This window comes from Oscarella lobularis, chromosome 8 (assembly GCF_947507565.1).
Source record: "Oscarella lobularis chromosome 8, ooOscLobu1.1, whole genome shotgun sequence".
NCBI classification, from domain to species: Eukaryota; Metazoa; Porifera; class Homoscleromorpha; order Homosclerophorida; family Oscarellidae; genus Oscarella; species Oscarella lobularis.
In genome coordinates this window covers 1,537,674-1,548,724 of record NC_089182.1, presented here as the reverse complement: position 1 = coordinate 1,548,724, position 11,051 = coordinate 1,537,674, and the positions used below count along the sequence as shown (strand labels likewise).

The 11,051-nt window shown below is 47.6% G+C and overlaps 2 protein-coding genes across 4 annotated transcripts; one reads left to right on the top strand and one right to left on the bottom strand.

Moving 5' to 3' along the window:
• Window positions 1-1,072: 1,072 nt before the first annotated feature.
• LOC136190113 (transcription factor Adf-1-like) lies at window positions 1,073-2,067 on the top strand. Of its 3 annotated transcripts, XM_065978188.1 has the most exons (5): window positions 1,073-1,141; window positions 1,191-1,330; window positions 1,386-1,542; window positions 1,596-1,754; window positions 1,814-2,067. In XM_065978188.1, the coding sequence occupies exons 2-5, from the start codon at window positions 1,198-1,200 to the stop codon at window positions 2,010-2,012; spliced, it is 648 nt and encodes a 215-aa protein (XP_065834260.1). In that variant the 5' UTR covers window positions 1,073-1,141; window positions 1,191-1,197; the 3' UTR covers window positions 2,013-2,067. The 3 variants fall into 3 exon arrangements, with proteins under 3 accessions (XP_065834260.1, XP_065834261.1, XP_065834258.1); XM_065978189.1 differs by lacking the exon at window positions 1,073-1,141 and having other exon boundaries at window positions 1,156-1,330; window positions 1,817-2,067; XM_065978186.1 differs by lacking the exon at window positions 1,073-1,141 and having other exon boundaries at window positions 1,156-1,330.
• Window positions 2,068-2,380: 313 nt separating this feature from the next.
• On the bottom strand, window positions 2,381-8,998 carry LOC136190097 (uncharacterized). Its single transcript, XM_065978171.1, has 2 exons — window positions 8,902-8,998; window positions 2,381-2,907 (listed from the first exon to the last, which is right to left on the bottom strand). The coding sequence occupies exons 1-2, from the start codon at window positions 8,996-8,998 to the stop codon at window positions 2,381-2,383; spliced, it is 624 nt and encodes a 207-aa protein (XP_065834243.1).
• Window positions 8,999-11,051: the final 2,053 nt, after the last annotated feature.

Genomic DNA, 11,051 nt, shown 5'->3' with positions numbered 1-11,051 from the left:
TACTTTAGGGCGGAACCCAATCACACGTGACTATTCTAATCTCTTAACAAAACAATCTCTCCCGTCTATAATCACCAGGCAATTAGGACAACTCGACAACCCAAAGCACAGTTCGCCACTCAGGGTGCTACACTAACACCTCAAACATTTCCAACAACAAGAACTCATAGTCACTTCACTTCGATCTTATACAACAGCTGGTTTAGGCCAAGATGATCATTCTTACCAGTCTTCTTGTTCCGTCTTTAACCAATGTGCATTAGGTTCAGCAAATTCCGGTGTGAATTCAGCTGTCCTTGCTAGCCATGTTGTCGTTATTTCTATTCCATTCTCTTTCGTAACAAAAACTTTGACCGATAGGTGGCTGAGAATATTAACTCCTATTTAACTCATATCGAGATTTCCCCTCGTTCTTGAATGCGAACTAGAGCAGCGCATTAGTTATCAAGCAAGTTTAATATTATCGTATTCAACGGTGAGGACTTATAAAAGATTATATACGTAAATTGGTAATTAATTACTTAATGAACCAACAACCGCAACTTTATACAAAGTGGAAAACGCAGTTTGCCAGCCAGTATAACGGCAAGGGAGGTATTCTCAAACGTGCTCTTTTGACCGAAAATGTATGTCTGTTTGTCTATCTGTTTGTCTGCCTGTCTTTCTGACTGTCTTACTGTCCGTAAAGTATTGTGACGTCACTTAAAATCTTGTTTTTTTGTACGGTTTATGCGCGACATACAGTGCACGCCAGAATTAAACTTGCAGAATGGCTATCGCGCCTTAATCCTTGCAAAAGTTAAATTTTTAACTTTGATACAGTCAAATCTCTCTTATCTGAGCGGGGCGGAATTAAGATCTGCCGGTTATGCAATCTGCCCGTATAAAAGAATTTTGTGCGCGAACGAATTTTTATGCTATTTCTATTCGTTTTTCTGGCGTACAAAAAAATTCTAACGCGCGCTAAAAATTCGGGCAGAAAATTCCGCTTTTTTGACGGAGGTGCCCGTTAGTAAAAGCCCATTCACACTGGCGACGTAACGTAACGTAACGTAACGTGACGTAACCCATTCCCACTGTGCCATTGTGACGTAACGTAACGTAACGTAACGCAACGCAACGTTGACGTAAGGAATAGAAGGTGGGTCTATTTTCGGCGCTTAGCATAAGGCTAACGGAAGGAAGTTAAGGAGAGATATGAACGACGAACGACTCATCGAGCTTGTCGAAAGCCATCCCTGCCTTTACGACAAATCGAATGCCTTTTATAAGGTATCGACGCGAAAGGAAAATGCTTGGACGGAGATTTCAGAGGAGCTGAGCATTGGGAGTTAGTATACTTGTTTAATTAGGCAGGTTTTTCTCGCGAGAGTCGTCAATTTTAGTTGAAGCGTGCCAGAAGAGGTGGAGGGCTTTGCGAGAGCGGTTCGCAAAGGAATCGAAGAAGCGAAAAGGGCGAACCGGCGACAAGCGAGACGACGTGAGACCGTGGGCGTATTACGAGCGCCTGTTGTTCCTTAGAGACTTCGTTAGTCACAGAGGGTAATGCAGTAGATTAGAAGAAATATGTTATTAATTATTACCTTGTTTTGTAGAACGTCAGATAGTTTTTTATTGGAAAGCCAGGCAGAGGAAGCAGAAGAGGATGAGAGGATTGATGACGGCGGAGAAGAAGGACAGGGAGAGAACGAGGACGACGTAGTCGAGGATGAAAGAACAAGGGTCGATGAAGGGACTAGGGGGAGAAGGAAGAGGTAGGTAGAGTACGATCTGGTTAATTCCAGCCTAGAAAATATAACTGGACTGTATGCAGAAGAAAGCAATCAGCCAGCAACGAGGTCGACCTCGAAATTATTCGACAGCTGCAGAAGACAGAGCGGGTCGACGACGAAAACGATCTTTTTGGGCAGTCCGTCGGAAGCTCCATCAGAAGGCTCAATCCAAGAAAGAGAGCCCTTGCAAAAATACGTATTCAAGAGGTACTCTATCAGATTGAGTTTGAGGAAAATTAGTTGTTTAATCAATAATAGCTTATTATAGCATATTACATTAATCTCTGTATCTGTATTACATAGTCATTAATGTCATTAGCAGTTTACGATAATCGTACTTGAGCATCTTGCCAGGCCACTCTCCCAGTTGCTGAGCTAAAATATGTGCTGAAATGATCCCTGTTGGTCAATGCAGACACTGATGGACGGTTGCCTCCAAGGCGGATACCGTCAGCTAAATTGCTGGATTCGTCTGCTCTCCAATCGCCCGCAACAAAGTTTCCTCTTTCATCTTCATGATCAATAGAATTGGGCGGACAATATAGATGATCTTGATGTGATAATTGTCGATCGGATATTATAAGATAGTTATGGAGAGTGCAGGTAGCTTAGGTTATTAATGAGGCTTTTTCTGGAGACGCTATAATAGTACGTCTGAAGATACGAAATCGAGAAGCCATAATTCCAAATGCATTTTCTACTACTCGTCGAGCTCTTGATAATCTGTAGTTAAATATCTTCTTAGGCTCTGGCAAATATTTTCCTGGATATGGGCGTAGAATATTTTCACGTAAGGGGAATGCAGCGTCTCCAAGAAATACATAAGGTAATGGTTGAGGGCAATCTTGAATATGTTCCGGCTGAGGTATAGATAGTTGATTTGATTCGAGGGCTCTTCCGAAAGAGGAATTTCTGAGGATGCCGCCGTCCGAATGGCTTCCGTAGTCACCGATATTGAGTAGTGTAAAACAATATTTGGCGTCGCAGACGGCCAATAAAACAATACTATGAGTATGCTTATAGTTATAATATAGAGAGCCAGCTCCGTTTGGTGCCTGAATAACGACGTGCTTTCCGTCTATACTGCCGATACAATGAGGAAAATTCCAATACTGATTGAATTCTCTGCTAATTTCTTTCCAGTCAGAATATGTAGTGGGGGTTCTTATGTACAATGGCCTCAGAGTATTCCATATGGCTGTACAGGTATGATGATATTGCCTACTGTAGAATGTCCAACTCGATAGCTAAAGGCGATAGTTTGCATAGAGTCTCTGGTAGCTAGATATCTGAGGGTTATGGCCAGTCGCTCCCCAGGAGATACAGAATTGCGAAAAGTGGTTGATTCTTTAGTAATACAGGGTCCAATCAAACTTAGCAAATGATCAAAGCGGGAGGGCGTCATACGAAAATATTTATAAAAGCTTTCGTGATCAAAGAGCCTCATTTCGTTGATTAGACTATGATATTCTCCTTTCTTTTCCCTATGATGATTAATACGTCTAACCCATATTCTTTTCTTCTGCTGGCGCTGGCGTCTGCGATGCAGAAAGAGCAGCAAAAGTAGGCGCCGATTCTTTCCCATTGTTGATTGTCACGTAGCACAAGTGTGAATGGTCTTACGTTACGTTACGTTACGTTACGTTACGTCGCCAGTGTGAATGGGCCTTAAGAGGTCCAAAAAAGAGAAGTTTGACTGCAGGGGTCTCCCCACGTATGTTTGAGCGCAGCGGGCCGCTATGCTCCGCTTACTGAGCGCTATGCTGAGCTAATTGCCGCTATGCTCAAGAAAGGCCTCTCTGCTTGTGACAAAGTCACTCTGCTTCACCTGCTTGGGCTTTATGCATAATCATATACGCCTCCTGCTGCTGTGAAGACTTTCATTATTTGTAATGTTACGGACGGAACTTTTACCAGTCTTGCCTACTGCACTAAATCTTCGGTTCATATCCGCGAACGGTGGTAAACGGGCCTCGAAGGCAGCCAACGACGCATCAAAACGACGTTTGAAGCACAGAAATCTGGGTTTGCTGACTTTCCGTGGGCGGAAAGTGTGAATGACGGAGGCACGTGCCTGTGCAAATTGTGTCGTAAACACCGTCAGCGTTAACGCAGCGTCTTCGTTGAACGCGCTGTTTTGGTTGATGTTCGTGTATTTGACGAGACAATATCTTTGTCAGAACGCGAAATCCAAAAGCCATCAGTCTGCCTTTCAGAGAGAAGCGACTCTGGCATCGTCTCGAGTAGATCGAGGCGTTTCAACGCGTTTGAAGTGCTGAGAGAAGAGCCATGATCGCCTTCTTAAAATCAATGTATTGGCTATGCAAGAAGGAAATTTTTCACCTTACAAAATTTACGTATGTGTTACGGCTTCTTGAAAGCGTCGGCGTCACCTACATGTATATATACGTGATCTCAATTTGGGAAGAAACTCAACGTACACTTCTTAACAATTCATTCGAAAAGCGGTGTCGTGTCTTGTTGCGACTGTTAGAAAGCCCCTGTTGAATGAACTCAACCAATTGCTGTATTTTTCATTGATTGCGGATAAAACAACAGACGTCGCTGTTGTTAAAGAAGTGATTGTCTACGCGAGATTCATATTTAGAAAAAAGGAAGTTCAAACATCGCTTCTGGGATTAGTTCCCGTAAGCGACGGCAGAGCTGCTGCAGTGCTTGGTGGTATTACAAAAGTGTGTGAGAAACGCAACGTAAATTTGAGAAAGCTTGCCGCCTTTGGCAGCGATGGAGCTGCTGTCATGATTAGTCGCAGAAATTGGGTTTCAGGGCTTTTGAAGATTGATAATCCGTGGCTAATTTTAAATCATTGCGTACCCTGTCTACTTGCCCTAGCAACAGCTCAGGCTGCTGATGAAGTGCGATACGTCCAAAAATTCAAGGCGGTACGTTGCCAGCTGTACAAGTTCATAAGCTAATCGGCGGTTTGCATGGCTGGACTTAACCCCCGTTCGGTTTACCGACGTGTTCGGATCATTGAAGTTCGGAAAAGTGAAATTCTACTGTAGTTGAATAGAGACATGGTGACTGGTCATGCAACAGACGGGAAACAAATGTGCAGGTGATGCTTACCGGTAATTGATAATAATAATAATTTTGAACTTGTACACGTACGGCAAAGTATGTTTCTAAATAGCTCTAGAAACGCGCGCGAGAAAATGGTCGTTTAAAAATAAGTGGCCGGTGCGACAACCGCCAATCACCGCAGATAGCATCACCTAAATTCAAAAGAATCGAGTCTGAACTTATGTCTAAAATTGCAGTTTTCGAGCGTTTTGTGGCTGGTATAAAAGTTTAGCGTCAGCCAGATTTGGCTCGAAGGACTGCAGATGCTTCTGGCACGTCTGCTCAATAAGTGCTTCAATGCGTCTAATAGTCTTCTCAAACCCAAAACCTTGCGTGCGTCGTCGGCAATGACTCTTCTTCTGCCTTATGGTCAAAACCACGGTATTTATATTTACATCACCCATCGCTTCGAATTCGGGTCCTCTTTGCGCTAGAATTAACACTTTGAAGCCGTCTTCTTCGTACCGATGAGATAAATGCAAGTTGCCAAGTCCAACCAGAACATGTAGTTCGTTTTTTGTTGATCGCATTAGCGAGTGTACACATAAATTGCCAAATGTTTAGGCGCAATTTTGCTCCTAAGATCTTTTACTTTTCCGCGACCTCATCACCCACTATAAGTATATTGCAAAATGATGAGTCAACATCTTTGTTATCAACAATTAGTGTTGAATCTGGTTTTCACTGCTGGTCTTGACTATAGCTTCACATCCGCCTCATTGCCTTGATCTAAAGAAGAAATGTTTTTGCTTCGTTGTCTCCGTTACATGCTGTCAGCATTCTGAGCTGACCCTAATTCAATCATTCCGACTCTTTGTTTACCTCCTTGTTTTCGATCTTTCCATTTTCCGAGTCTTTCGCCGTCTGCTTTTATTTCAATTGAGTACGCCTCTTTCACTCGCTGCAATTCTCTGTGAATGGCGTTTGTGATTCAAGAAGAAACCTAAGAAAAATTAGTTACAAATATGCACAATTGAGAGCCCAAGCGGCAATCTCAATAAGCATGGCGCGGTTAACTGCAATAGCCTTTGTAACGGACGTGTCACTCAAGGAAAAAAAGAAACCAACCAATTATTTAAACGCATATTAGTTAGCAGGGCGTACCATCAGGCTCGTCAGCCGTAGTCGGTTCTTCCGTCGCCGCCGCAATATCCTCCGATGCATACGATAATCGCACCTCCACTACAATCACGCAGCAAGGAAAATAAAGAAATCAAATACTGTAGTACACTGTACAAACCTGTACGGCAGCGACTCTCTTAGCTGGTGGTTCGTAAGCGAGGTTCGATCAGCTGCTCGCACGAATCAATCTCCTTGAAGTGGTACCAGCACACATACGCTGCAGGCTCTCCGGTTATTTCATCGAGAGGAGCGCAAAGACGAGACGGGAACGCGCGCAGGGAGCCAGAACAGCGATCCGCATCGAAGCGAAAAGCGCAACGACGCAATTCGTAGTAGCGAATGCGCGAATGGTCAAGGCAAAGGCAAACGTCGTCGTAGAATCACCGTTGTCTTGCTTCTCTACCGCTGTAGGTTTTGAGGTTCCCGAAGAAAGGCGTTTCAGACGCGTGTCGTGCTCGTGTGACTGGCCGAGTGTGTAAAAACACTCCGGGAGGCTGGTCATGGCTAAAGCAATCCGCAGGCGCGCGATCTGTCGAACCGGCAGGATCGGGCTCTAAGTTCGCGCAATTTTTTGCTCGATTTAGCTACAGGATGGAACATTTCTTCGCTAGGTACGCTTGCTAGTAGCTGTTTTGGAAAGAAACGTCACGACGTTGCGAAGATAAGATCAGCTGAGGATCGGCCCGCCAACTTCAGCACCATTTTTCTCGAAACACGTACCCTATTTTTTATTTACGTATGACTGGGAACGCCTCGAACTATTTTTCGACGTCAATGGCTATCCCGCACATGGCAATTGTCGCCGCGACGCATTTCTTGTCCCTATTGGCGACGCCGCTTACATGCAGCTGCGCGACCTGTGCCAGCCAGATGACCCTAAAACGCTTCCGCTCGACCGACTTACAGAAGAAATGACCGAACACTTCACGCCGCGTCCTTCGGCAACGTCCGAACACGTCACTTTTGCCCGTCGCAGGCAAAAGGAAGGCGAAAAAGCGGAAGAATTCCTCGCCGCCTTACGGAAGCTATCGGGAGTACTGCAATTACGGGAACGCCCTAAATAGCCAGCTTCTCACAAAATTCACTGCAGGCCTCCGCGACACAGAATTACAATCGAAACTTCTCGAAGAAGACACTCTTACGATCGCTGTCGCTTTGAAACGCGCCGTCGCTTTCGAACGCGCTCACGGGGAAGCTATTTTTGTTCGCGATGCACGCGCGCAACCGGACACCTGAAAGGAGGACACCGTTCACAGAGTTGCCAAACCACGGTATGATAAACACCGTAAACACAACGCTACTCGCCACAACAAGCGTGTACTCGTTGTGACCGCAAGGGAAACACGCCCGCTACATGTTGTCACAAGAATGCCACATGCAATTTCTGCCACAAGAAAGGACACATTTCCACGGCAAGGCCAGGAAGAAGAACGAAGGAAAACCGCGATCGCATAACCGGAAAGGTACTCACCACGTTGAAGACGAAAGAGTTCCTAGTGTCTTTATATTCACGTCTAGCCCTGTTAAGGCCGCGCAATTGACGAACGTCCGTTCATACGAGCGTCGCGTCTCATCTACAGAAGTCCGGCTGCGAAACTCAGCTGCGCAACTCCCTGTGTGGGAGGAAAGCAGAGCTCGACGAAATAAAGCAAATGAAGTGTTCCGACGAGAACAAAGAGAGCTTGCTTTCACCCGTTCCAGAGCGGCTGCTGAAAAAGCTGCAGAAAAGGCACATCGCGCCGCCTCCGCTTTGTTGAAATTGGGCGCAACTGTCGACGACTTAAACGCAGAACGTATCTCGGTTCAGACTCAGACAGATGTTATGGGCAGGACGTTCAATTAGCCCAGGATGTGTGCAGGTTATTCTCGTGGTGGACGCTGGTGCATTCCTCCCCCAATCTACCCATCAAATGCCAGGTGTCCAACCGCGCCTTTATCTTTCCGTGCATGAAAGAGGCGGTTGAACATGGACCCGTCTGGTCCGCAGCATTCCTGGTCGGTGTATAGCACCGCCGGTGGGGTTACGCCTGATGCAGCTTATCTGGGGGACGAGACCGTCTGCCATTGGCTGCAGCGGCTCTCGTGTCTCGTCCTTTGTTAGGACTGACTGGACGATCTCGGAATTCTCATTTCCAACGTTCGTGACAAACGTAGCAATTCCGGCGTCCTTGCCTTGAAGTTTTTCAACCACTTTTACAGTGGAATCGATTTTGAGAATTTCGCCAAATGTCGATGACATTTGATCACTCATTTCACCAAGTCGTTCGTGTACGCCTTTCTGAGACGTACACATGTCGAAGCCAAGTAGGTTTTGGAATTGGGCGCATCGGGTCAGGGTTGTCGTACATAGCTGGCTAATTTCTTTGATCATTTCTTGGCGTGATGCTCTTGCCAGCTATTTAGCAGGGCTGTTGGAGTATTACCCTCTCTGCGAGAGTGCAAAAGACCCGCTAGGTATTTTTCACAAGCTAGTCGTTGCGTAAGAATAGCGGGGAAATTGCTCCCTTAATTTCGTCGGCAAGTGCTCTAGGATGCGTTGATTGCGTTCATCCCAAGCGATTGCCGTCGCTGAGCAATCCCGACATTCCATGTATTGCCAGGTAATACTGGTCCTTCAAGTCGAGGACTAGTCCCATGTTTGGATATAAGCCTTTTTTGACGTGATACTGTTCTTACCGCACCTGAGGCAAATGAAATTGTAGTTCCATTGTCTTCTCGGCCTCCACAGAAACAGATGGCGACGAAAGAAGTCGCAGGCCTCTGGAACCTCCTTTGCGTTCGCATGCAGTGCTGGGGAAGAATACCAGCCCGAGCGGTTAAGTAAAGCGTTTGCGCCACTGTGCGTGGCTCGTTGCCAATGCGGTTAGCCACCGTTTCGGGAATTTCTTATCGCCTATCGACAGTCCTGCGACTTTCGACTTGCCTGCGACTTTCGACTTTCCCTCACCGCTCGCCTTGCTTGTGCTGCTCAATTTTTCAGCTGCCACTCTAGGCAAGGTTGGAGCGGCGACTTTAGGCATTTTGTCAATGTCGCCAGACAATTCGGCGATGATGCTAGGCAACATCTGCCGTGACGTCCGACGATTCGGCGGCTACGCCAGGCAATTCTGCCGTGACGTCCGACGATTCGACGGCAACGACAGGCAATTCTGCCATGACGTCCGAAGATTGATCTACGGAAAGACAACAACTCATAGTAAAACGATCACAATAAGATAATCTGGGAATAAAAACGAGGTCTAAGGCGACGTGGCTCTTATTGGGGCACATTTGGAGCAATTGTACTAATTTGAACTGCTGAAATGTGTCTTTCCTTCGCGCCTAAACGAAGATAAATGTTTTTAGAGTAAGCATACAGTGGAACCTCGGCTAACGGCCACCTTGTTACTACGGCCAGCTGCTTATTACGGTCAATTGCATCAAGTCCCGGCAAATAGTAAAGCGATTTGTTAAATTTTCTCGTGATAAAGAATGGGGCGTCCCGTTCCAACGCTCTAAGAATGTCGCTTGCCCGAGCAGATCCGCTCTTGCCTCCGCAATCAAACGAATGACGTGGTGCATCGCCGGCCGTACCATGGACAAGTCAATCAGCCGACGAAAGAATGATCGCTCTGAAGGGATCGCCGTGGTGTAGTAAACCCACAAGCGAGAGTAGATCCTCCTTAGAGCATTTCTTACACGCCTGCCACAGGCGGATAAACCCCCGCACTTTGTCAAGCTTTTCGGCCGGAAACCGAATCTCCTGCTTCTCGGTATCCAACTCCAAACCGAGAAAGACTACACACGTACTCTGGCCCTCCAGTTTCTGCACTGTCACGGTACCGCTAGTTCCGCGCAGGTCTCCAACGCGAACCCGCGATTGCGCTTGCCTGCCGCGGAGAGCCAGAAATAAGTAATCGTCGAGATAATGGACTCCGTCCTGGATGCCCCGGTCCAACATTATCCATAGCAATGCATCGGCCACCGCCGGAAGATCACCGGGGCAGAGCGAAAGCCAAACGGCAGCGCCGTGTCCACAAACACGTCACCAAGTAAGTGCCGGATAGATCCGCACCATACAGTACGCGCTTTTGATTTTTAATTTGACCAGCGACGTTCCCTTGCCAAGCCGCGCGAATTCGCGAACGGCCTCGTCCAGGCGCACGTATTCCACCGAGCAGGCTGCCGGGGAAATCCCGTCGTTAACACTCCCGCCTGTCGGCAACGACAGGTTCACAATTAGCCGCCACCTGCCCGGTGGGCTTGATTTGGCCAAACGGGCTCACATATACGGCCTCAGAGTGCTGCACGGAACCGCCTATGGCGCCTGATGCCAGCTCCTCGTCTAGGTAACGCTGCACCACGTCGGGGTGCTCCCCGGCCGACCTAATGCTGCGAGGCGGTCCTATTCAGCGCACGTGCGAGCTCTCGTGCCCGATTCGGAAACTTTCCGCCAGGCCCGCCACGATGAACTGCGCGAACGCCCTATCAGGGTGCTTCGCCAGCGCTGTCCGCCATGCCTCCACGTGCACCGGCGAGGACAACGCGTCGGCCGGCTTGGGGAGAGCCGGGGACCCAGATGCGTCCGCCGTTTCAACAAATCGCAACCGGGACAGTAAAACGTGGTGCCCGTTGACCAAGCCACGCGCATCTAAGCAAGAGACAGGCCCATCCACGCGCGTACAAACTGGTTGTTATTTACTAACGAGTCCTAACCGCAGCAAAACACAACTGACGGCTTAACAAACCCCGCCCTATGTTCTTCCCAAAAACAAAGCAAACGCTCGAACGCAGGTCGCGCAACACAGCGCAATTATCCAATGTCCGTAACCCAACGCAGAAAATGCCCTCTCCTGGCCAGCTGGCTACTGCCCATGCGCCGCAGCGGGCAGCTTGCAGGCTCCCGATTCGTGCCTCTCGGCGCCGCACTTTGCGCAAACGTGTGCAAACACACAGTCAGCCCCGTAGTTGCATCCCTCTTTGCCGAAACTGAACTGTCGGAAAAACTTTGCAGCTAATGACTTTTTGTCTTAAGTGGTTTTGCTTTCGACGGGCGATAAACCACTTCCGCTGCCGGGACCAGCGCGCACTCCT